The following is a 27,233-nucleotide window of genomic DNA, read 5'->3' as shown; positions in this document are numbered from 1 at the left end:
GGTTTCAGGGGTCAGGAGTAAGTAACTTACAGACTTAAGGGGTCAGGAGTATGTAACATACAGGCTTTAGTCATCAGGAGTATGTAACATACAGGCTTTAGTCATCAGGAGTATGTAACATACAGGCTTTAGTCATCAGGAGTATGTAACATACAGACTTTAGTCCATCAGGAGTATGTAACATACAGGCTTTAGTCCATCAGGAGTATGTAACATACAGGCTTTAGTCCATCAGGAGTATGTAACATACAGGCTTTAGTCCATCAGGAGTATGTAACATACAGACTTTAGTCCATCAGGAGTATGTAACATACAGGCTTTAGTCCATCAGGAGTATGTAACATACAGGCTTTAGTCCATCAGGAGTATGTAACATACAGGCTTTAGTCATCAGGAGTATGTAACATACAGGCTTTAGTCTGAAGTTACATTGTACAAGAGTCAGTCCTAGCTGGAGTAGTCTTGTGCTTGGCAACATGTGCATGGCAATGTTGATAACTGCGCATGCGCAGGCAGCACAAGCTGCACCATTTTTTATTAATGTTTGTACTGTGCAACTTCAGCTGGAGCCCGCGCACTACAGGGGTTACCATACAGGCCTTGTTCCAGGGGACAAATCTAGGGACGCCCATTTCGTGGGGACAAACCCCTCATAATGGGGACTGTCCCCTGTACGCAGGGACAAATTATAACATTGCCCTCCACCCCTTCAATGCTGCTTTATGTTTACTACTAAATGACAGATGCTGTTTAAAGAAGAACTTCAGACAAGACACACAATTCAGTAATAATTACATTATAGGTGTTTAGAAGTCCCAGTTGTGATAATGCATGTGATGATACATGCAATTTACTCAGTTATAACAAATCTATTACTTGCCAAAAGGATCATTATTCACAGAAATGAGCCCAGTGAATTGATCTCAAAGTGCACCCCCCCCCCCCCCCCTTAAAGATCCCTGGTGAATGCAGCTCTGCAAGCTGATCTGAAAGCATCTTCCATCCATATGTTAAATAAAAGATTTAATGTTACTTACATTTACTTTAATCACACTTCCTGGTCTACTGGGGCACTTGTGAAGTAGCCTTCCCAGGGGGCAGCTGTGACATGGCCCAAGACCCTTACAGTGGTCCCCTGGGGGGCTACATCACCAGTGACTCACAGTGGTCCCCTGGGGAGGCTACATTACCAGTGCCTCACAGCTGTCCCTTGGGGAGGCTACGTCGCCAGTGCCTCACAGCTGTCCCTTGGGGAGGCTACGTCGCCAGTGCCTCAAAGCTGTCCCTTGGGGAGGCTACGTCGCCAGTGCCTCACAGCTGTCCCCTGGGGAGGCTACGTCACCAGTGCCTCACAGCTGTCCGCTGGGGAGGCTACGTCACCAGTGCCTCACAGCTGTCCGCTGGGGAGGCTACGTCACCAGTGCCTCACAGCTGTCCCCTGGGGAGGCTATGTCACCAGTGCCTCACAGCTGTCCCCTGGGGAGGCTATGTCACCAGTGCCTCACAGCTCTCCCCTGTGGTGGCTATGTCACCAGTGCCTCACAGCTCTCCCCTGTGGTGGCTATGTCACCAGTGCCTCACAGCTCTCCCCTGTGGTGGCTATGTCACCAGTGCCTCACAGCGGTCCCCTGGGGAGGCTATGTCACAAGTGCCTCACAGTTGTCCCCTGGGGAGGCTTTCACCAGTGTCTCACAGCTGTCCCTTGTGGTGGCTACGTCATCAGTGCCTCACAGCTGCCCCCATCCCACGTTACCAGTTCTTTCCAGGGAGAAGGCAATGTTGATTTCACATATAAACTGCAAGATCTGGGGCCCAAGGCATTGAACTTGGTCACCTACTACTACTGTTCAAAATTGTGGAACAGGATTATAGGAGGAGCAGAGGAGCTTAGCATGTGGCAGCAAGAGGCAAAAATGATGCTTCAATGTGTTTATTCTGCTATAGTAAGGCCTCATTCACGTGGGCAGCTTGGGGAAGAGGGGAGTAAAAACAAGCAGTTGAGCCAAGTTGCTTTTTAGATAGTGGTAGAAGCTGCTGTCCATGTGAAATAGGCCAAATCGTGGCAGTTTTTATAAGGGGGGAGAGGGGGGGGGGTCCATCTTAATCTTCAGTGAAGCTTTCGAAAGTTTGAAGGAGTTGCAGGATGTTCTTTATCAGTGGACATTACACAATGCACTTTCTAAGCTACAAGTGCCCTAAGTTAAATGTTTCCCCTCAGCTGCACTTGCCTAGTATGGGACCTCCAATTTGTCATTTCAAGCACTAAACCTAATGGGAGCTATCCATAGATTTATTTATTTGTTCGTCTTGTCCGGAGTTGTCCTTTAAATGTCCCAGCTTAGCTGTATAGTCAGGAATTTTGCACAAAATGCATAATGGGATTTTATGGAGTATTTGGGTAAGGTACAAGCAAAGCTCAACTGACTAAAATTTAATTTGCTAAAGCTTTCTGTATCAAGAACAATTGACATGTGCGTTTTGTAATAAAATATTGTTTTCACCTTGTTTTTATCCTTTGTTGCAAATCAAAACTGCTGATTTCCTACAGCTGCTACCTACCTACATGCACACATCATTTCTCAGGGTAGGTTTCCCAAACAGTGGAACATCATCCCTCTGCAATATGCAATGGCATAGCTTGTAGTCCCCCTTGGGAGATTGTGTGACAGGGTGACAACACAAGAGAAGAAATGGGAGATGAATTGAGTGTTGTCACCCTATAACAGGAAGTGTCTGCACATAAAGGTTCGAGGTAGGACCACCAAGTATTATTTTAATGTCAGCTGCAAATGTGGAAATTATTGAAGATGACCTCTAAAATGCCTTAACCACTTTAAGACTGGAAGGATTTTCCCCCTTAATGACCAGGCCCTATTTTGCAATTCGGCACTGCGTTATTTTAGCGGACAATTGCGCAGTCGTGCGACGCTGTACCCAAACTAAATGTACGTCCTTTTTTTCCCACAAATAGAGCTTTCTTTTGGTGGTATTTGATCACCTGTGCAATTTTTATTTTTTTGCGCAAACAAAAAAAAGAGCGACAATTTTGAAAAAAAATATATATATATTTTTCACATTCTGCTATATGACATTCTCAAAAAAAAAAAAAATGTAAAAATCAAAATGTTTTAACATCTTAGGCCAATTTATTTTCTGCTACATATTTTTGGTAAACAAAATCGCAATAAGCGTATTTTGATTGGTTTGCACAAAAGTTATTGCGTCTACTAACTATGGGAAAGATTTATGTAATTTTTGTGTTTTTTTTTTTTTAACTAGTAATGGCGGCGATCTGCAATTTTTTGCGGGACTGCGACATTGCGGCGGACCGATCGGACCCCTTACTGACTTTTTTGACACTTTTGGGGGTACCAGTGACATTACTACAGTAATCGGTGCTAAAAATATGCACTGTTACTGTAATAATGCCATTGGCAGGGAAGGGGTTAACCCTGTGGGTGATCAAGTTGTTAAATGTGAGCCTAGGGGAGTGATTCTAACTGTGGGGGGGCTTGGCTTCTGAGATGACCACGGAGACATGTGATCCTATATAGAATGATCACATGGGCTCTATGATCATTTTAGAGAGAAGAACGGTCTGCTGTGTTCTTCTCTCTCAGGGGGAGTGATCGCGGGTGTCAGACGGCAATCGGAGCCACCTGACACATACATCGGCTTCCCCGCTGCTCGCCCCCTAGCTTCCCGTGCGCGACCGACATAGATCTATGTGGCCACCCTGCCGCAGTAAAAAGGCGGTGGGTGGTCGGGAAGTGGTTAAAGGGGTTGAAAAGTCAAAAGGTTTTTTATCTTTGTGCATTCTATGCATTAAGATAAAAAGCCTTGTGTGTGCAGCAGCCCCCCTAACAATTACCTGAGCCCCATCTACATCCAACGATGTCCACGACTGTCACAGCCGTCCGGGACTCTCCTCCTCATTGGCTAAGACACAGCAGCCATTGGCTCCCGCTGCTGTCAATCAAAGTCAGTTAGCCAATGAGGGGAAAGAGGGGGCAGGGCCGAACCGCAGCTCCATGTCTGAATAGATGCACGGAGCTGTGACTTGGCTCGGGTGCCCCCATAGCAAGCTGCTTGCTGTGGGGGCACTCAACAGGAGGGAGGGGCCAGGAGAGCCAAAGAGGGATCTGAAAAGAGGAGGATCCATGCTGATCTGTGCAGAACCACTGCACAGAGCAGGTAAGTATAACATGTTTGTTATTTTTACTGAAAAAAGACTTTACAATCGCTTTAACATGTTAAAGCTTAAATAAAATTGTTATGAGGTTTGTAAGGACTGAAATAACTGCCCTTCCTGGAGAATATGCTGGTCCAGCTCCTCTCCAATGCTGGCTATGAGAACCGAAGCCTAGGTAGCTGATCATGTATTCTTGAGTTTAGATTGACTGTTCCTCCTTTTCAGCAAAGGTCTTGTGATGAAATACCTAGGCTTTGTGCAATCAGAACTGGAGGGAACCTTGAGCAACGCTTTCTTCAGTTGCTTTCTACTTATCCATGCCAGTAAGAATGTTAACATGTATTTTGGGGTTACAAAAATTTTAATGTAAAACCCTTTTTTCAGTATGTTTGGTGTCATGCCTCATTGTAAGAAATAGGTTACAAAAATGTCCTTTGCCAATCTGTTGCAAAGATTCTTACCTGGAGATCCTGCCAGCAACAGCTCTTCCTGTTGCCGGCTGACTAAACTAAGCCACTGCCTTGCAATTATCAGTAGCATTGTATGTTGCCTGTTGGCTGCCTATCTGATAAGAAGCCCAACGGCCAACTGAAGGGGAACCCACAATAGGGTGACAACGCTGCTGCTAATTGCTAGGCAGCGGCTTAGTGTTGTCAGCCTGCAACAGGAAGTGCTGTTCCTGGCAGGATCTCCAGGAGAGAAACCTTGCAGCAGACCTTGAAAACTAAAGAAATAGAGCATGTTGAGCAAGCGAATTCCCATTTTTCAATACATTTTCCCTTGGCATAGTAAAAAAAAAAAGTGAAGTTCCGCTGAATGAAAGGGTTGGTTTGTCTTTGGCCCATTCAATTTGCAAAATGGCCTTCAAAGGGGCAACTGAGGGTCCAATTCTAACATCTGGTTCGTCCAGCTATTTTCAGACCGGCTGCACATGGCCTACTTGTATGGAGGTGCGCAGAATTAACATTTTGAACCGAGAATAAGTCGTATGTAATGTGCTGGGGATACTGGAATGCATGGTGATATTTTTGCAATTTTGGCCATAAACCCCTTCTGGACCGGAAGGTTTTACGCCCTTAACGACCAGGCCATTTTTCGCGATGCGGCACTTCGTTACTTTAACAATTGCATGGTTGTGCGATGCTGTACCCAAATACAATTTATGTCCTTTTTTTCCCACAAATAGAGCTTTCTGCTGGTGGTATTTGATCACCTCTGCGGTTTTTATTTTTTGTGCTATAAACATAAAATGAGCGACAATTTTGAAAAAAAAAATATATATATTTTTTACTTTCTGCTATAATACAGGGAGTGCAGAATTATTAGGCAAATTAGTATTTTTGAGGATTCATTTTATTATTGAACAACAACCATGTTCTCAATGAACCCAAAAAACTCATTAATATCAAAGCTGACTATTTTTGGAAGTAGTTTTTAGTTTGTTTTTAGTTTTAGCTATTTTAGGGGGATATCTGTGTGTGCAGGTGACTATTACTGTGCATAATTATTAGGCAACTTAACAAAAATCAAATATACAGTATACCCATTTCAATTATTTATTTTTACCAGTGAAACCAATATAACATCTCAACATTCACAAATATAAATTTCTGACATTCAAAAACAAATCAGTGAGCAATATAGCCACCTTTCTTTGCAAGGACACTCAAAAGCCTGCCATCCATGGATTCTGTCAGTGTTTTGATCTGTTCACCATCAACATTGTGTGCAGCAGCAACCACAGCCTCCCAGACACTGTTCAGAGAGGTGTACTGTTTTCCCTCCTTGTAATGCCCCGTACACACGTGCAGATTATCTGCAGACTTTTGTCTGCAGACTTACCAAAAACATATACAATGAGGTCAAACCTAAACACTTTCAATTTGTATGCAATCCGGCAGGCCCTTGCACTACATAGAAAAGGTAAGTCTGCAGACAAAAGTCTTCAGATAATCTGCACGTGTGTATGGGGCATAAATCTCACATTTGATGATGGACCACAGGTTCTCAATGGGGTTCAGATCAGGTGAACAAGGAGGCCATGTCATTAGCTTTTCTTCTTTTATACCCTTTCTTGCCAGCCACGCTGTGGAGTACTTGGACGCGTGTGATGGAGCATTGTCCTGCATGAAAATCATGTTTTTCTTGAAGGATGCAGACTTCTTCCTGTACCACTGCTTGAAGAAGGTGTCTTCCAGAAACTGGCAGTAGGACTGGGAGTTGAGCTTTACTCCATCCTCAACCCGAAAAGGCCCCACAAGCTCATCTTTGATGATACCAGCCCAAACCAGTACTCCACCTCCACCTTGCTGGCGTCTGAGTCGGACTGGAGCTCTCTGCCCTTTACCAATCCAGCCACGGGCCCATCCATCTGGCCCATCAAGACTCACGCTCATTTCATCAGTCCATAAAACCTTTGAAAAATCAGTCTTGAGATATTTCTTGGCCCAGTCTTGACGTTTCAGCTTGTGTGTCTTGTTCAGTGCTGGTCGTCTTTCAGCCTTTCTTACCTTGGCCATGTCTCTGAGTATTGCACACCTTGTGCTTTTGGGCACTCCAGTGATGTTGCAGCTCTGAAATATGGCCAAACTGGTGGCAAGTGGCATCTTGGCAGCTGCACGCTTGACTTTTCTCAGTTCATGGGCTGTTATTTTGCGCCTTGGTTTTTCCACACGCTTCTTGCGACCCTGTTGACTATTTTGAATGAAATGCTTGATTGTTTGATGATCACGCTTCAGAAGCTTTGCAATTTTAAGAGTGCTGCATCCCTCTGCAAGATATCTCACTATTTTTGACTTTTCTGAGCCTGTCAAGTCCTTCTTTTGACCCATTTTGCCCAAGGAAAGGAAGTTGCCTAATAATTATGCACACCTGATATAGGGTGTTGATGTCATTAGACCACACCCCTTCTCATTACAGAGATGCACATCACCTAATATGCTTAATTGGTAGTAGGCTTTCGAGCCTATACAGCTTGGAGTAAGACAACATGCATAAAGAGGATGATGTGGTCAAAATACTCATTTGCCTAATAATTCTGCACTCCCTGTACACAGTGTTTGAAAAATGTAAAAAAATCCAGTTTCTCTTTTGTTCACTGACGGAAACAGCTCCATGTCTTCTTAGACCTCTGGGCTTATGCTGCTCTCTCTTCAAGATTAGGACCAGGTGGTAGCAATTTTGGCTACGCCCCTGAGTCAGTCCCAGGGGGTAAACCATCACTTCCTGCTATAGGACCTTTCTGCCTAGTCAGGTATAAGGACCTGACTCCATGCTGGGATCTGCGGTTCTAGCATTTTTTCCTTTTTAAATGGAATTTTTTCTTTTCCTTTGTTATTTTCTGTTCCTGTGTGAACTACACGTAACAGCCCGGCTGAGCGACGCACTGGATATCATAGATCCTTACGGCCTTCCCAGTCTGGCCTGCGAGCGCGACCCAACTATTAGCTCCATGCTAGGTTGGCCATGACATAGCCTTACTGAACGGGGGCTTGCCGGCGAGTGAAACACCTCACAAGCTCGCATAGCCCTGGTCACGACAATGGTCACGATCAGAGACGCAGCACTCCCATTCCAAGATGGCGAGGTGGACTGCGGGGAGTGGTGCCCGCCTAATTAAAAGGTGTGGTGAGTAGTGTCCCCCCCTCTTTATCTCTGGGAAATGCTGGGGTGGACACGGGCCCTTCCTGGGGATGGTAGCCCCACCCCCTGTGTCCTTTCTTCCCCTCATGGTCCCCCCCCTCCCTATCAAGGTTTTTCCCTGTAATGGTCGCCCTCGCCTGCACCCATCCCTTTCCCTTAGTCCCCTTTGCATTGCGCGGGTGTTTCTGGGTGGGGGTGTTAGGGGCTGGAGGGTGGTGGGAGTGCACCGCTGGCGGCTCCTTTTAGGCGTGCCTGCCTTTATTGCTGTGTGGGGGGGTCCCTGGGGGGCTCCCCCCTAGTGGACTACAAATTCCCTGGGGTCCGGTGGGGTCCCAGGTCCCACGTGGGGCCATTTTGCCGTGGATGGCTGTATTCCGCTTCAGCTGCCTTTTTTGTGTAGTCCAGTGGCCATGTTTTTGGGGTTTCCTATTGTAGTCTGAGGCGTCCATTTTTTGGGGTTTCCTATTGTAGTCTATGCGACGGTCATTTTCTTGAAGTCCAGTGCGGCGGGGGCCCCTAATGGCAGTGCTTCCTCTCCCTTTCTGATCGCAGCTTGGCAGGCAGTTTGGCACTCTGGATCCAGCTCTGGGTGCATGGTGGTGAGTCCCCGTGGGTATACAGCCCTTCCTCTGCTATAGACAGCACAGCGGGTGCACCAATGCTTGTGGTACCTCAGTGGTAACGGTGTGCAGGGGGTTTTTCTCTTACAAAAAAAAAGAAAGTTTTTTCTTTTGTGCACAGTGCGGCTCTAATTTAACCATGGAGCCCCTAGAACGTGTATCACCACCTGACCCTCTTTGAAGCTGCAGGACCCTCTGGGTCTCAGTCTGCCCTGACGGCCATGAAGGCGGCCCTGCAGTCACTTGTGTCAAAGTTTGATATGGGCCTGCAAAGGCAGCCTGCCAAGAAGCGCCCCGCCTTCACCTGTATCCTCTGCCTCCTCAGAGTCTGAGGTGGATTTGGCCGCCGCAGACACGAGTCAGCACACTGGGTCTGCGTCCATGCACCCTGAGTGCTCTAACAGTGAGGATGATGAATCCTCTTGCACTGCACCTGCGCTAGTGGAGGCACTGATTGTATCAGTGCGGGAAACTTTAAAGTTGGACTCAGCTGTTGCTGAGTCGGCGACGCAGGTGCAGTTTGGCACCCGCAGATCTTTCAAGGTGACTAAGGTGTTCCCCTTTCCTGCTTATTTTGATGAGATTGTCTCTAGTCAGTGGGGATACCCGAAACGCATGGTTGGAATACCTAAGCATTTCGGTAGGAGATATCCCTTTTTAGGAGTTTCTCCTGAAGAAGCTGATGATTCCTACTTGGGTCTGATGCTGGATTCTGCCTCGGCCCGGATGTTTCTTCCACAGGCAAAACTACTGAAGTTGCAGTATGCGATTGTTGTCCAAAAGTCGGTTGTCGCTCAGGACTTGCATGCAAGTGCTGGGTCTGGTGGTCTCCACCTTTGAGGTAGTTCCGTTTGCTCAGTTCCATACCAGACCTCTGCAAAGAGAGATTCTTGCCAAATGGAACAAGGATCCGCAGTCACTGGACAAACTGATCCTGTTGAGCTGGGGTACAACAGGCGCTTCGTCTGGGGAAGTCCTTTCCGGAGCTTCGCCTGGGGAAGTCCTTTCCGGAGCTTCGCCTGGGGAAGTCCTTTCCGGCGCTTCGCCTGGGGAAGTCCTTTCCGGCGCTTCGCCTGGGGAAGTCCTTTCCGGCGCTTCGCCTGGGGAAGTCCTTCCCCTGTATTAGACAGTGATTGCCATGGATGCCAGTCTGTCTGAGTGGGGAGGTGTCTTGGGAGTATACTCGACTCAAGGTGTTTGGACTCGAGAGAAGTCCAGTCTGCCGATCAACATCCTGGAGAATTGGGCGATCAGGCTTTTTCTGTCCCAGTGGACGGATCGTCTGCAGAGATGCCCGGTGAGGTTACAATCGGACAATGCCATGACTGTGGCATATGTCAATCATCAAGGGGGCCAGGAAGTAGCCGGCATTCTGAGGTGGGCAGAACGATATGTTCTGACCCTCTCTACTGTGCACATTCTGGGGGTAGAGAACTGGCAAGCGGACTATCTCAGTCGGCAGACGTTGGATTAGAGAGAATGGCCTCCATCTGGAGCTGTTTCATCAACTGTGTCTCCGGTGGGGGACTCCCGATGTGGACCTATTAGCCTCCCATCTCAACAGGAAGGTGCAGATGTTCATGTCAAGGTCTCGGGATTCTCTGGCCAACGCCACATACGCCCTAGTTGCCCCTGGGGTCAGTATCGTCTGATTTATGCTTTTCCTCCAATACAACTTCTGTCGAGACTGCTACGCAGAATCGAGGTGGAAGGGATTCCAGTCATTCTGGTGGTGCCAGACTGGCCTCGCAGGTCTTGGTACGCAGGCCTGGTAAGGCTGGTAGCAGATGTTCTTTGGAAACTTCCTCTCAGGGAAGATCTTCTGTCTCAGGGGCCAATCTTCCATCCTGCTACAGTCGCTGGCTTTACCAGCCTGGCTGATGAAAGCCAGGTGCTGAAGGACAGAGGGCTGTCCGAGACGGTGATTCCTACACTGCTGAAAGCTAGGAAATCTACTTCTAGGAAGGTTTATTATCAAGTTTGCAAGGTGTACACTTGTTGTGATTATCGGGGGGGTTTTCTCCCCGTTCCTTTTCTGTGTGTCTCCTGTTGTAGTTTCTAGAACTTGGTGTAGATAAATGTCCAGCTCTGGGCACCATTAAGGGCCAGATTTCCGCCTTGGCCATATTTTTCCAAAGGCCGTTGGCGGTGAAGTCCATGGTTCACACTTTTGTGCAGGGGGTTCGCCATATGGCGCCTCCGGTGCGATCCCTGGTACCTCTCAATTTGGTACTGTCGGTACATCAAAGGCCTCCTTTTTGAAAATATTTGTGAACTTCCTCTGCCCACTCTGTCGCAGAAGGTGGCCTTCTTGGTCGCTATTACTTCTGCGCGCAGGGTGTCAGAGTTGGCTACCTTGTCCTGTCGGTCGTCTTACCTGGTGGTTCACAGGGACAAAGTGCTGTTATGACCCTGTCAGGCCTTCCTTCCTAAGGTTGTCTCGGGGTTTCATTTGAATGAAGATATTGTGTTGCCGTCCTTTTTGTCCTAAGCCAAAACACCCTAAAAAATTGCTCTATACTCCCTGAATGTAATTCGGCCAATTAGGGTGTACCTGGTGGCGACTGAGTCGATTCGGAAATCCGATTCTTTGTTCTTACAGATGGACCTCGTAAGGGGCAGGGCGCATCTGCTGCGACCATTTCCAGATAGATCAGGCAGGCTGTGGTGCAGGCCTATTCCATTAAGGGTCAGTTCCTCCTTTCCTTGTCATTCTACGAGGGCGCGTAGTGCCTCCTGGGCCTTCTGTCATCAGGCATCAGTGGTTCAGGTGTGCAAGGCCATCTTTACACACATTCACAAAGTTTAATAAGATGGATCTACTTGCATCTTTGGATTTTGCGTTCGGCCGCAAAGTTTTGCAGGCTGCGGTTGCAGAGGCTCCTAGTGGTGAGCTCAAGTTGTTCCTGGTTGAGCTCCTGTTTTAGCTGGTTTGCTATGTTTAGCCCTTGTTGGGAATTATATGTACTGCTGTGTTTTTCCCACCCCTCATATTGACACTGCTCTGGGACATCCCAAGGGTCTAAGAAGACATGGAGCTGTGTTTGTCAGTGAACGAAAGAGAAAAATCGATTTTTGTCTTACCGTAAAATCCTTTTCTCTGAGGTTCACTGACGGACACAGCACCCGCCCCTCTGTTGAGTTATGTATTCTGACACTGCTTGTTACAAACTGAAGTCCTATAGGAGGAAGTGATGGTATACCCCCTGGAACTGCCTCAGGGGCCTAGTCAAAATTGTTTCCGCCTAGTCCTACTCCTGAAGAGAGAGCAGCATAAGCCCAAGGGTCTAAGAAGACATGGAGCTGTATCCGTCAGTGAACCTCAGAGAAAAGGATTTTACGGTAAGACAAAAATACAGTTTTCTTCATCAATTTAGGCCAATATGTATTCTGCTACATATTTTTGGTAAAAAAAAATCCCAAGAAGTGTATATTGACTGGTTTGCGCAAAAGTTATCGCGTCTACAAACGATGCAATATTTTTATGGAATTTTTATTTATTTATTCTTTTTACTAGTAATGGCGGCAATCAGTGATTTTAGTGGGACTGCGACATTGCGGCAGACAAACCGGACATCTGACTAGCACTGATCATTGTATTAGTGTCACTTGTTTCCAAAAAGTGTCAAAGAACAATGTCACTGCACTAATGACACTGGCAGGGAAGGGGTTAACATCAGGGGCGATCAAAGGGTTAAGTGTGTCCCTAACTGTGGGGGGGGGAGGTTGCATTGATTGGGGAAAGATAGAGATCCGGATTTATGCTTAGCAGGAACACAAGATCCCCATCTTGTCTCCTTGCAGAACAACAATCTGCCTTGTTTACATAAGCAGATCGCCTTCTGCCTCTCCCGGGGATGATTGTGGGTGGCCTTCGGTGGTGCGATGGCGCCATCTAGAGGCTATTGAACGAAACAACGTACAGGTACGTCGTTTCGCGCAGTAGCGCCGCATTAAATACACAGTGGCTGGTCGGCAAGTGGTTAAAGACGAACCAACCCTTTCATTCAGCAGAATGTGGATGCTGTAAAGTAAAAAAGCCAATAAAGGTCAACCCTTGAAATCAAATCTGCAAGCAAAAACCCAGTCCATGCACATGATTGGAAATTATTTGCAAATTTTCACCACATTCACTAAGCTAAGTGAAAATTCCTTTGTCTTCTAAAAATTTACTTTGGAAATCAACATGCGCTACTGCTTTAGTAAATCATGGTCAGTGAGTCATGATTCCAAACATACTAAAAAATTAGATGTTGGGTTGACATTCACTTTTACCTTTTGAATGAGGGTTTGCTTTAAAACTGAACTCCAGCTTTTCTTATACATTACATAGAGGTGCACAGATTTACACTTTCCAGAGGTTGTGACATCATTAGGCTGCCTCTGTGACTCAGTCAATCAGAGGAAGGTTTGTATTCCTTGCTGGAATACATTGCTTTCTATGAATGCCTGAGCGCCGATCAGATAGACCTTTCTATGTTCCACGTATGAGACAGAAAGTCTTGGCTCGAATCCGGAACACAGTGCGGCATGCTGTATGTAGCATCAGCTACATACAGTTTATACCGCACATCCAACGGCCTCAAATGTTAGTGAGGGACATAGTTTGCTTGGCCCAAACAAACTATGTAAATTGTAAGAAAAGCTGAAGTTCAGCTTTAAAGTTACCCTTCAGGCCATTGGCCACTTCCATCATCAAAGTCCAAAGGTGGGCTTTAAAGTGAACCTACCCCCCACCACCACCACCACTTACTGCTTTCTTTCAGGTTTGGAACGAGCCCAAGCTCACCCATAGCCATCAGTGTGACAATCTCACTATTCAATGAGCAGGAAGGTGCAAAGCCGACCCAGGATATCCTAAGCTGAATTAAAAACCCTTTGGCAAATAATACAGTTCCCATATAGAGTGTATCCTAATTGCTCATCTTAAGTTCAGCTTTGGCTTCCATGCTGCTCATTTGTTGAATATGAGAGAGATCCAAATAACTCTTTCAAGCCATCTATAGGAGAAACCTGCCTTTCCTTCTAGCAGTTGACGGTTTACTGATTAAAACAGATTTGGAATGATACTTTCTTTTATCTTTCTAGGTTCATGATTGGGTGACTTTTGAGGGTCAGAGCTGGAAATTCTATCCAGAGGATTTATTAGAGATGCTTACTGGGTCTTCCACCTTAATACTAAGCATAAATCTATAATGGAGATCCAAGTACATCAAACTTTCAATCAAGCCGACTTGACAATATCGCCTCTGACTCTGGATGGGCAGATTTACTAAGACTCCAAACATTTCCTTCTCATTTTGCACAGCGTGAATGGTCTTTGTATTTTCAATATTAATGGATCAATCCACCCTAATCTGATATTTTATTGGGGGGCTAAGCTACCTGCTAATATATTTGGGAACTTTAAGTAGTAAGATCTCTTTTTATTAGAGAAAAACCCAACAACGAGGCTCGGTTGTAATACCAGCAGCTAGTGGGTGTGGTTGAGAACTCAAATGCAGAGATCTTGCCTAGAGAGTCCCTAAAAGATATTAGGAAAATGGTGGGAGATTTAACCAACTGACATTTACTCCAAATTGAAATATCTGTTATTGATGGATTGATTGATTCTTCAAAGGGCCACTAAACCTAAGGTACAATTTGCCTTCTATAAAAAACAACTATTATTATTCAAAATTACAAATTGCTAAATTTAAAAGAATTTGCAAAAATATTACAAAGTGCAAAAATGTGTGCCTTTGTGCAAATTGCAACTCAGCTGTAGTTCTCTACATCCTAAATTTTGAATTGGAGGTTAAAGATTTCAAGTTTAAACATATTGCTTTACACTGTCCAGACTGATGTTTTGAAGTGAATTACCGGACAGAGTCAGCATCCTGCAGTAAAACATTCATCCTTATTATTTACTGTGTTTTATCAAATTTTTGGAATTTACCGTTTTTGGCCCTTTGAAATTTACATATATGCATGTCAAGGTGAAGGCAGATCAAAATGTGCATGTAAATATTCCTTAAGACATTTCTTCAAAGGATTTAATGGGAACTGCATGTGTTGCCCATAGCACACAGCGTGCAATTGTCATGTTTGTGCAGATTATCATACAGAATCAAGCAGCTGTATGCTGCGGGCAACAATTTGTCAGTTAAAGAGGTCTATTTATTAAAAATTTACTGTGCGGGTTTCTCAAGCATTTGCACAGCCGATGTGAATAATCCCTGTCATTTACCTAATATGTTTATTTTATATGATTGTTACTTTAATCTAGTGGCCACAATGTAGTATTTTCCTGAAATAACCTCAATGAGGACAAATCGACATTATGGCCACTAGATGGAGCTGACTATCATAGGAAATAAACAAAAAAGCAAGTTATGGGGATTATTTGTCATGGATATGTGAATACTTTAGACATTCGCAAAGCAATTATTTAAAAACATGGCCCCCTAATTGTACTGGTGATCAAATGTCAGCATTCTTGCTGGGATAAATAATTGCAGATGTTAGATAAATGAGAAGAAAACAGAAGTAATAAACCTGCTTCTCTAGCCTTCTTCCAATGATATTCACATTCATGATCAGCCCCCTTTTCATTCGCAATCACATGACTTAATGCCTGGAAAAAAAAAAGAACCTGGAGCCATTTGGTTGGTCTTTATTTACTCATCCCAGCAAGACTGTTGAGATATTTTTGTGTTAATAGTTAATGTTAGATCTACATTCATTCTGAACCTTTTTTCAAAATCATGTCTGTATATGTGTTATGACCTTTTCTAGTTTTTATTTTTCTCTATTGCTAGCTTAATACACAAGAGTTCTTCAAAAAGTTTCCACACGGTTTAATAGAGTTAAAATAAAGTGGGGAAACTTTTTTGAAGAACCCTTGTGTTAGTCTTTTTCCTATCTATCATATTTTATCTACTGTGCAAGTGGTTATGCTCTTCTTTTATATATACTTGAATTTTCTAAAATTTAAGAAAATACGGAGCTCCAGTCATTTTTATGTTTATTAAAAGTCAGCAGCTACAAAAGGTGTAGCTAAAGACTTTTAATAAACACCCACTCACCTGTCCCAGGATCCAGCGATATGTCCGCCGGAACCTTCCATTCTCTCCCTGGCATTAAAACTTTGCGCACCCGACTATGAGAGCTTGCGAGACCAAAGCCAAGTGCGAGCCGCCCTGTGCCTCCCAAATGGTTGGACAGTTTTCTGGTACCTATGACGCGTCCCAGAATATTGCAGGGAGGGGGAGAAGAGAACTTACTCATCACTATATTTGCCCCTTTTGAAGCTCGCCTATAAAATGCAGACAACACCAAGGGGCTAGAGCTACAGGGGAATTTTTTTAGCAGCTTTATTATGCTACTAAAATTGTTGGTTGTCTCTAAGAAATCACTCACACTAGGCATGGTACCGTGCCCGAGTACAATTGTCCCCACTCCCCATGCTGGCCTATGTTCCCAATGCGCTAGGCCTCAGCACGCTTACATCATATCCTCTGCTTTATACAGATGCGTACTGTGACAAGGCCAACTGAACCATGCCAAAGGCCCACCTCTTTTGGTGGGCCAGGGCATGACAGGTTGGACCGTGCCCAAGCGTAGTATGGAGCGACCACACTAGTCAAGCCTTTCTCAACCCTTTCAACACAGAGGAACCCTTGAAATAACTTTCTGGTCTCAGGGAACCCCTGCTAAAATTACTATTTCTATCTATAATTCATGATAAATTATTGTAATGGTCAGTGGGAAGAATGCTTCTTACATTTGTGGGTATTGGGAAGATTTTACCCCCTTACAAATAACTAAAAAGATCAATGGTGTCAGTGGGAACTTATATGAGAGATAGAAATTGCTCATTGCTCGAGGAACCCCTGCTTGAGAAACCCTACACTAGTCAAATGAACTGGACTTTGGGGATCAAATGTGCTTAAGTAAAATATGGAAAGTCTGGTACACACTGTTCATTTTTTTTCTTTCTTTCGTTCAACCTAGCAGGCTGAATGAAAAAGAAAATGTTTAGCTCAGGAGGAGAAACTGCACTAACTATGCGATATAATTACCGCGATCTTCCCTGCTGAGCTATTGTGTTCAGACAGGGGGGGCGACATTTTTCGGTCATGCCCCTTTGACAGAAGCCAGCTGAACGGCCAGCTTCTGTCGAACCGGCTGCCGTACAAACAGGACGAATGTCAGCTGGCTTCTACTGAACTGGCCGGTGCCACCCCGATATTCAGCCTGTGTATTCTACTAGGCTTTAGAATAGCATTAATAGATAAACAGATGGAACGAGTTGCTTCCTATGGTGTAAGCTGCACTAGTAGAGCCTAGCAGCTATTAGCTGAACCATAGTTGGACCATTATGTAATCATGCACTATTAAGTATATACTCTTTATTCACCTTTCTATAAAAGGAGAGGTAATCTCATTCTCAAGCAAACTATATACAGTGCAACCTGATTGACAAATCTCCTATAGATCTACCAACAACTCTGTAGCGCAAGGTCCTACATGGATCTTGCATTGTACAGACTGTATGTATAGTTGAGCTCAAACTACATAGCTTTGGTAATTCTAAAGGATTGTACAGTCAGATTTTAACATGAATGACCAGCTTCAGGTCATTCACCCCTTCTCAGTCGTTTTTCACTGGGGCAGTATACTTTTTTGGGTTACTACTTCTTGGGCCACATACCTTTTGACAGGACAACAACATTAAATGATATTTTGATCCTGGAAAGTTGGCAAGCTTTAACACTTGTTACCTTAAAGGACTCTCTATAAAATTTGCTCAGACTGAAAATGTGGAAGCATTTCCAAAAACGTGGTTATGGCAAGGTTTCTCAACCAGGGTTCCTCCAGAGGTTGCTTGGGGTTCCTCAGGCAATAAGCAATTCCTGTCTCTCAGATGAGTAAGCCCTTACAACAATGATCCTTTTAGCAATCTGTAAGGGGGGATTCTTTCCAAAGACCACAAATGTAAGGAGCATTCTTCCCATGGATTATCACTATATTGCACTGTGAGCTGTAAACATAATTATTAGCAGGGGTTCCCTGAAGACAAAAAGTTATTTCAAGGTGTTACGACACCCCAAAGTATGAAAGGGGTTACAGTCGTCTAGGATAATCCACTCCCGAACACCCGGACAGCTATCGACCACTCCAATGCGCTATACATGAAGCACATCAATAATTCCCCCCCAAGTACGAGACAAGGCTCTGTAGTGAGGTTTTTGATCAAGAGTAACTCTCTTCTTTTTTATTGCAAGAAACACACACTTATATATACTTTGAGAATACCACATGAACAATGACTGTGTAATTACAGCCAGGTGAGCTCATTAACATGCTTATCAATAGTTTCAGACTCTATTAACATACTGTCCTATTTTAGACAAAAGCACTGAGTTAATCAGTAGACATTCTTTAGGAGGGGGCTGCTGGAAACAATCCCCCCCCCTCCATCTGCAGCTAATACACATTGAATTTGCAGACATAGTGACAACCTCTTTAAAGGAATTTGGAGCGTAGCAGCTAAAACATAGGGGAACAAAGTCTTTTAAAGTCTGGTCCATAGTCCAAAGGCAGCAGGCGGGCAACCAGGCTCCTCCAATGCAATGGGGCAAGATTGGTCTCGTCACATCTCTCCCCCTTTCCAAAAAGACTAACAGGGTACCTGACCTCCTGCCGGTCAGTGCCCTCGTTAGTCCAGCAGCCCACCCACAAAGCAGAAAACACAGTACAGCCCACCCACAATAAATGGTCACTACACCTGGGTAGAGGAGAATTTTGTCCATGTCCAGGTGCCTCACCTTGGCTGTGTGGGAGACTGGCAGACTGCCTTGGTGGGTTGCTGAGTGGGCAGAGACCAGCGGTACTCTGCCCTGGTGCCAGCGCTACCACAGAAGTAGCCTGGTTGGAGACGGGTTGTTGGAGGGGGAGACCGACTGTCTCCCCTTTAGATACACCACCATGCTGCTGTGGCAGAAGACCGACTGTCTTCCCTTTGGCTAAACAGCCCTGTTGCTGGGGGTCAGGACCGACTGTCCCTACCCCCTGTGCTGTGAGTGCAGAGACCACGGTCCCATCTGCACTGTTGGGGGGCTTACTGTCTCCCCCTGGTATGTTAAGCTGCTGCTGTGGGATGGAGACTGGGCTCCCAATTCCCAATAGCTCAATCTGCCGCTGGGGGACAGGACCAACCGTGTCTGCCCCCTGTAAGTCAATCGGCCGCTGAGGGATGGAGACTGCGCTCCCAATTCCCTGGATATCACTCTGCCAATGGGGAGAGGGGGTAACAAGCTCCTCTCCCAAATATACTTCCAGCCCCTGGGGAGGGAGACCGACTGTCTCTGCTCCCAATACAGTGTCCTGTTGCTGAGGAAAGGAGACTGGGCTCTCTGTTTCCTGCAGGACACTCTGCTGCTGTGGGATGGAGACTGAGCTCCCAATTCCCAACAAATCAATCTGCTGCTGGGCGACAGGACTGACTGTCTCTGCCCCCTGTAACTCAGCCTGCCGCTGGAGAATGGAGACTGGGCTCCCAATTCCCAATAAATCAGGCTGCCGCTGGGGAATGGAGACTGGGATCTCCTCTTCCCTTAACTGTACCTGCCGCTGGAGTTCCTCCCAACGTGCCAGCTGGCCCTCTCTCTCTGCCCTGTCTAGCAGAGTCCCGAACACTAAGTTCTTCGCGAACCGCTTGGATCTCTCCAGTGGATTGGGTCCGAAGAAGCTCATCCGTAACCACATCATACGGTCATATTCTTTCAGAGAATATCTGTACTCCACTGCTGGTTCCATGCTGGTGCTGTCAGGGTCGCTGTACTGGGACATGCGTTGCCCTCAATTGTAAAATCCACGGAATGGTGTCTCCTGTAGCTGTCCTTCTGGCTGTGGGAACGATCACGCCGCTTGCCACCAATTGTTACAACACCCCAAAGTATGAAAGGGGTTACAGTCGTCTAGGATAATCCACTCCCGAACACCCGGACAGCTATCGACCACTCCAATGCGCTATACATGAAGCACATCAATAATTCCCCCCCAAGTACGAGACAAGGCTCTGTAGTGAGGTTTTTGATCAAGAGTAACTCTCTTCTTTTTTTATTGCAAGAAACACACACTTATATATACTTTGAGAATACCACATGAACAATGACTGTGTAATTACAGCCAGGTGAGCTCATTAACATGCTTATCAATAGTTTCAGACTCTATTAACATACTGTCCTATTTTAGACAAAAGCACTGAGTTAATCAGTAGACATTCTTTAGGAGGGGGCTGCTGGAAACAATCACCCCCCTCCATCTGCAGCTAATACACATTGAATTTGCAGACATAGTGACAACCTCTTTAAAGGAATTTGGAGCGTAGCAGCTAAAACATAGGGGAACAAAGTCTTTTAAAGTCTGGTCCATAGTCCAAAGGCAGCAGGCGGGCAACCAGGCTCCTCCAATGCAATGGGGCAAGATTGGTCTCGTCACACAAGGGTTCCTCCATGTTACAAAAACAAAAGGTTGAGACAAGCTGTGTTATGTCAATTACTTCCAATCCCCTCCCCCCCCCCACCTTTCCCCTAAAAGAACCCTATACAATTGGGGAAAAAAAATCAAGTCTTAGACGTTCTTTGTGTCTCAGCCTGTGCTAGCTTTTAGAAATACATTTGCAAGCTCTATAATGTATTATGTATTTTTATATTGTCTGTATGGTGATGGGCACTGTGGTTTTGTGGTAGGTGTGTTCACGCTGTGCTTCTTAGTAAATCTGCCTTTTGATGCTAAATTGTGTTCAGAAATGTTTTTTTTATATATTTTGTCTGAGTTAGACCCCTTTGACACCGGCTGTCCGATCAGGTCCGCCTGTCAGTTTTTCAGACGGACCTGATCAGACCATCCATTCACCCCTATGGAGCAGTGGATGTCCGCTGACACCCGCTGCTATCCAATCCGATCCTGTTTATCAAATCCAGAGGGATGGTGGTCCTATTTGCCATCTGTCTGGTGCCTGTCCATTTTCACCCGATCTCCCCATAGAGGACAGTGGGACTCTTGACAGGTCCGCCTCTGCACAGTGAGCAGAGATAGACCTGTCATCTGCTCGCTCAGCGGGGATCAACGGAGCAATCTCCGTTGAGCAAGCCGAGTCCATCAAACAGATCTGCCCTGTGTGAAAGGGACCCTTTAAAAGGCATTTCATTACCCAGGGAATATAATAAATATTATACAGTGTGCTTTTATTTTGTTTTTATTGTTAACTGTTAATCACACACAAGTTTTAAATCAGGGTTGCTAACCCTTATCCAATGTTTTTGTGGGGTAATTTCTTGTATAACTGATATTTGTAGTTTGGTGGAGTCTTTAGTGAAGAACTACCACTCACCCACCTCCTTGTGGACTGTTACTGATAAGTTGATTAAGCCTATCAGTCCCTCCAGATTCTTTTCAGAGTGGGGCATGTCCTGTGGAAGCCTGCTAGGAGGTTTAATATTGAATTCTTGGCTAGACCTATTCTCCAGGAATTACCGTTAAAACCAAGAAAGTGAATTTTGCTTAAGGTGAACCCATGCTTTGCTAATACAGGTAAAGTAACCGGTTTGCTTTAAGCTGAACTCTGGGATATAAAAAAAAAAAAAAACTGTGGTGTCTCCTTCCGCAGTGGATAAATGCTCATTTTTGTCTACAGGTGGAGGAATAAGCTATACTACTTACATTATTCCTCACTGCCCTGGTAGCCAGTGCTCTGCTTTTCTCTTCGATTCTCTGGAAGAGAGACAAGCCCTTGCTGTCCTCCCTTACAATGCAGGACCAGTATTCTTGCATTGTACATGAAAATGTCAGAAAGCCTGCCATCAGTGGAGCAGCAAAGTTAGGCAGCTTCTCAGGGACCAGATGTACATTGTGGTGGAAGCCTCCAGGAGCAAGGAATCAGATAATACAGCTATTTCTTTCACCCCTTAAGGGTTCATTCACAGAGGCGCAGAAAGCTTGCATACAGAGATGAATGAGGGGCCCTGAATGCAAAATATCGGCACCCACCTATTCTAGTACACGGGTACATTCTCAGATTTGTGACTACCAAGGTATAACTGCAGCCTGTCATTGATTTGTACAGTTGGCTGTATGCAAACACCTGTCACTCCCGGGAGCAGAGATGCTCATTTTTCATGGTACATGGCGCTCTGCACCCATGTGAATGAACTCTTACATTACGTTTATCTTTTATTTGCACTTCTGCAGCTCGGTTTACTTTCTGGAGCAGAGAAAAATACCCGGTACCTCCAGGTATGGGGGAGTATGTGATTCTCTCCTTGGTACAGCTCAAAGTGCCTGATTGCCACCCAATAACCAAACCGGAGCATTGTCCCAGGCGCTTTAAGAAACGATTGTAAAGCCCCGTACACACGTACCGATTGTCGGCCGACCGTTCGGCCGTCTTTTGTCCGGTGCTGTTTTGTTGGTTGAAAAGTGCTCAAGACTGCACACGAATTTTGTCGGCCAACAACAACCAACTGCAGAAGTGATGTCATGTTCTGGTCTACTTTTCGTGTGTTTTTTCTTCACTGAGCATGCCCAGTTTTGATCATCACATTTTTGTCGGCCGAAATCTGTACTGACTGAGGAACAATCGGCCGTTCTTTGTTGGCCAACAAATATTTTATAGCCTGCACACCAGATTTTGTTCGGCCGAAAAGTCGCAGTCGGTACTAACAAGCCGATAATCGGACGTTGGCCGACTATTTACGGCCAACAATCAGTGCGTGTGTATGGGCCTTTAGTCCTGTGTCACTTTAACCCAAAAAAATTATAGAGATTTTTTTTTCCAACTTTTCTCTTATGGACAAACAGGATGGCAAAGGAATAAACAGGCGGTGAGTATGAACAGTAGGGGGGATAGAAGTATTACTTGCCTTGCACCCCTCATGTCCCAACAGGAAGGAGGAAGAACACGGGTTGCTGTGGTAGGTGGAATGATCCACCCTTTTTTTCAGTAATTGGAATTTGTCCCAGTTTTTTTAAGAATATTTGCAACCTTGACATGACCTTATTTTATAAGCCCTTCAAGCCCTCAAATAGGCAGCTTTGTAAACGTTGTATGCATGTTTCCATTATGTAATGGCTGAGACCAAAGCAGGGTTATTTATTAAACAGAGAAAGATTGTAAAGCAACCAGTCAGATTTCAGCTATCTATTTTGGTGCTAGCATCTAAATGATTGTTGCTGGCAACAGATCTATTTTTCTTCCTTCTAGTTGTTCTAACTGTTGTGTCATGAGGAAATGCACATGCTTGGGCTGCTGAAATTGTTCTCATTTTTTGTATTGCAAATCAGCTTCACACAATAAATATCCCTTACACATCAACAAACGTTTCCTGTATTTTCATTGTCAAGTAGGAAGATATTTGCCATATCCTGTTGTAAAATTTGCTTAGGTTATTCTGATAAATGTATTATGCAACTATACTTTTGCAATCAATTACTGAAACAACGTTTTAACTTTAACGAGAGCTTGCCACCAAAAAATACTCTCTGTAAAAGAAGAGTTTTAACACGTACACGTTCTGTCCCCAAGGCCTCAAATCTTTGCTCTTCTCCCCACCAGGCACTATTATTATTGACACAGTAGTGTCATAGAAGCTGATGGGTGGATTCTTCAGCATGCAGTGGGAAACAAGGCATCCCACATACCTAGGAGTGTGTCTAAAGCTCCAGTGTCCGGTACCTAAATGACCTGAAGCAAAAACGTTTTTTTTTTTTTTTTTAATTTGGATGGAGTAGGGGAGGGTTTATATCCCTGTCAATTTTATTTTGCTATCTATGTTTCATTAGGGAGACTTACCTTTATTCCTGTTAGGAGAGCTAGCAGCCCTCTTCCCCTGCACCCCAAGCCACCGCTAGGAAAGAAATTTGTGCTTCTTTACAGCCTGCAGATGCTCGCTCTGAAATACTCCCCACTTGGATTGGCCAGCAGCACTGTGCCTCCACAAGAAGCATCCCAGCTACTAGGCGATGGTCAGCTAGAGTTACCCTGTCTTCTTGCATCCTATTTGAGCATTGCAACCTATAACTGTATGCTTGTGATAGCATTTCGATGCCTTGCCTAGCCCTACTGTTGCTTAACTTTTGCTTTGGAAAGTGGACTCTGAATGCCATCTGCCTTGAGCCTAGCCTTGGGTAAGGATCAGCTCTCTCTGAAAGCTGCCTGCCTTGACTCTAGCCTTGGATAATGGACAACTTCTCTCTGAATGTCTGCCTTGACTCTAGCCTTAGACTGGATTACCTCCCTCAGAATGTTGCCAGCCATGTCTTCTTCCTGGAACATAGCCTTGTTTTTTAGTGTACCTATTTTCTGAATCCTCTTTTTACGGTAGTTGAACTCTCTGGGGGGGGGGGGGGGGCGGGGGGTTCTGGTGGCTTCCCAATTCTATGAATATAGTCTAACAGTGAAAATAGCTGCGCTATCCCATAAAATATTATATTACGTTACCTTGGACTCATCTGTGTTTTGAAACTCTTCATGTTTTCTTTCTCTTTATGGATTCTAGTTTTCAGTACCCAATTGGGGGTAACGCTGCCTGACAAGTAGCCTCACTAGGACTATTGAGCATTAGAAACTGATTTGACATTTGGCAATATTGCACTATTGATTAAGTATTGGTATTCCATTCACTTTTAAGATACCTATACCTGAGCCATAAAAACCTAAAAAACTGACATGGATTAAAATCTCTCACTCCTCCTTGCCAGTTCCTGTTCAGGAAAGAAAAGATGGTGGCATGGACAGCAGGCCAGGGAAGTATCAAAATTCTTCTTTAACAGGGAGCATTTTTTATATGCAAAAGAGGCTTAAAACTACTCATTCAAATAGCACTAAAATTAAACAAGAGCTATTGTGAAATTAAGACTGACAGCTGCCCTTAACATCACTCTTCCATAAACTGTACAAAGATTACATTTTCAAAATTATTTTGATACATACCATGTCTTCACAAATATTAAGGTGTGTGTCTTAGAAGGAGAAAAAAAAATCATAATTGGTAATAATTTTGGAGTACGTCAATCACAGTCTGTTTATCAATTGGGGCTAATTTGATCAGAATTCAATTAAGGTAATGGTGTTTTTGAATGTTTAGTGCAAAGCCACACTCCATGGAAGTATTGTACTTATTGGGAGCTAAACCTAGGATTTTGGCACAATGAGGTCACTGTGCAAACTTGATTATTTCTTCTAATTACATTGTGTGCTTTTGTGTAAATGATTTTGAAGGCAAAATGAAAAATACTCAGAGTAAAAAAAATATGAATACAAATGTAACCCCTGGAAGAGGATCTACTTGTCACCCAGTGCGTAGAAGAGCACAGCAAGTAAAAACTCCCTCCACTGTTGATAAAGGAAAATTACAATAAAATGTAAAAAAATCTAATTTTGGACAGTCTCAAGCACGAATGTGAGGGAAGAAACTAGAAAGAATCCACTTCAGGTGATGATCCCCTCACCCGCAAGGCAATTGCACTCACCTCACTCCAAGGACCCCTTTATTACCAGCAGGTCATAGACGCTTTTTGCCCTAAGATAGGGAAATATGAGGTGTAGCAGTGAAAAGCTCTCAAACCCTCAGCTTAATCTCAGCCTTCTTTGTGAAGGAACTCCCTGTGTGACCAGACAAGCGGTACCTCCTGTCCTCTGAGCGAGATATTAGACTCCCAGTAGTTAGCTTAATCCATGTGCATAGTAGATAAATAAACAAAAAGGATCTAAGTGCTCACTGTAAGTTTAAACTGTAACGTTTATTAAAAATATGCGATCCTCTTGGATAACAGCAACACAAACAATCCATATACTGCAGCGCCTATCCTCTGTCAGCTGGACGCCGGGATAGCAGCGGCTGACATTATCTACTATGTCTCCTCTTCCCGTACACGTTACGTCCTATGAGACTTTGTCAACGGGATGGAGCCATATATATGTAACAAAATGTAAAAAATGCAAAGTGCAATATTCGTAGTCACAATAAGAGCATAAATCACATTCAGCAGTGCTTAAATCAAACTATAAGATAGCATGACATTAGTCCATAATATTGATAAGCTGTCCATATATTATGAACCATGTATTATATCCACTCTTCAGAATGTCCAATGTGTAAACGGTGATAGTATGGAAACGCAGTCCCCCAGGCTAAAAGGTCACCAGTGTTCCTCAACAGATGCTCAATAGCCTTCACCACACCTTCTGTGCTCCCCTTAGCAATGGACACTCACCGAATATCAATTTAATATGAGCCTGTATGCATCAGCTGCATGAGCCCTTGTCCCCGGATATCCAGCCAATTACAATGGTTCTGCAAGCCAGGACACCTTATCAGCTTCCTCCAAAGCCAGGGTCATGAACAAACCAGATGTGAATATCGCACATAACATATTCAACATAGGGTCTCCAAGGTTGCCAGGGTACTACGCGATGCTGGATGGCATGGCATGAAAAACCGCTGTGGCTAGGCTGATGTGTTTCGAGAGTGATTCCCCTTCCTCAGGGCCAAAGGATGCTGCTCAAGCTCAAGGAGCCATATATATGATTACATATACAGATGGTTCCAGATATTCGGATTGGATGTGCTTTTTTAAACCTTTGTTTGTGAGTATATACACTTACAGTTAATAAAGCCTATTATTGAGGATAATGCGCTATGCTGGTGCACCCTATGTTTGTTTTTTGATTCTAGAAAAAAAACTGAGTGCCTATAGCAGAGAGTGGGAGTATACCCCCTGGAACTGCCCTATAGACGTGGTAACATTTTTTCCTGCCTAGTGTCGTCCTGTAGGAGGCAGTATAACCCAGTGGTCAAGAATATATGGAGCTGTGTCCGCCAATGAACGAAAGAGAAATAAAAACGTACTAATAAACCCAGGGACACCTGAGGCAACAATGCCTTATACCACTAGTCCCAGGGTGTACATCCCATATATAAATCTTTATTGTATTAAAAAAACTACCCCTAAAAACCTGCTCAAAGGGCAAACATATCATTAGGATATACTCTGAACAAAATTATAAACACAACACTTGTTTTTGCCCCCATTTTTCATGAGCTGAACTCAAAGATCTTAGAAAACCGGGCTTCATCCATGAAGAGAACACCTCTCCAAAGTGCCAGACGCCTTTGAATGTGAGCATTTGCCCACTCAAGTTGGTTACGATGATGAACTGCAGTCAGGTCAAGACCCTGATGAGGACGATGAACATGCAGATGAGCTTCCCTGAGACGGTTTCTGACAGTTTGTGCAGAAATTCTGTGTCTGTGGCATTGTGCTGTGTTATAAAACTGCACATATTAGAGTGTCCTTTTATTGTCGCCAGCCTAAGGCACACCTATGCAATAATCATGCGGTCTAATCAGCATCTTGATATGCCAAACCTGTGAGGTGGATGGATTATCTCAGCAAAGGAGAAGTGCTCACTAACACAGATTTAGTCAGATTTGTGAACAATATTTGAGAGAAATAGACCTTTTATGTACATAGAAAAAGACTTAGATCTTTGAGTTCAGCTCATGAAAAATGGGGGCAAAAACAAAAGTGTTGTGTTTTTTATAATTTTGTTCAGTGTATATAACATATACATGTGATCCATATATACAGCTGCAAGAAAAAGTATGTGAGTCTTTTGGAATGAAATGGATTTCTGATCATCCTCTAAGTCACAACAATAGACAATCACAGTCTGCTTAAACTAATAACACGCAAAGAATAAAATGTTGCCATGTTTTTATTGAACACAC

At 44.4% G+C, this 27,233-nt stretch overlaps 1 protein-coding gene across 1 annotated transcript in view; it reads left to right on the top strand.

The window, feature by feature from the left end:
* The window catches only part of LOC309568318 (cell adhesion molecule CEACAM10-like), a gene marked incomplete at its 3' end in the record, with an annotated part of 155,539 nt that extends 141,989 nt beyond the window's left edge, over positions 1-13,550 (top strand). The window contains exon 6 of the mRNA XM_082273982.1: positions 13,543-13,550. Coding sequence (XP_082130108.1) covers positions 13,543-13,550 — 8 coding nt within the window. The remainder of the gene's footprint in view (positions 1-13,542) is intronic.
* Between the last annotated feature and the right edge of the window lie 13,683 nt (positions 13,551-27,233).

The sequence above is a fragment of the Pelophylax lessonae genome, assembly GCF_965119305.1.
Source record: "Pelophylax lessonae genome assembly, chromosome: 12".
In the NCBI taxonomy this organism is placed as follows: Eukaryota; Metazoa; Chordata; class Amphibia; order Anura; family Ranidae; genus Pelophylax; species Pelophylax lessonae.
This window is presented reverse-complemented; position numbering and strand designations above follow the sequence as displayed.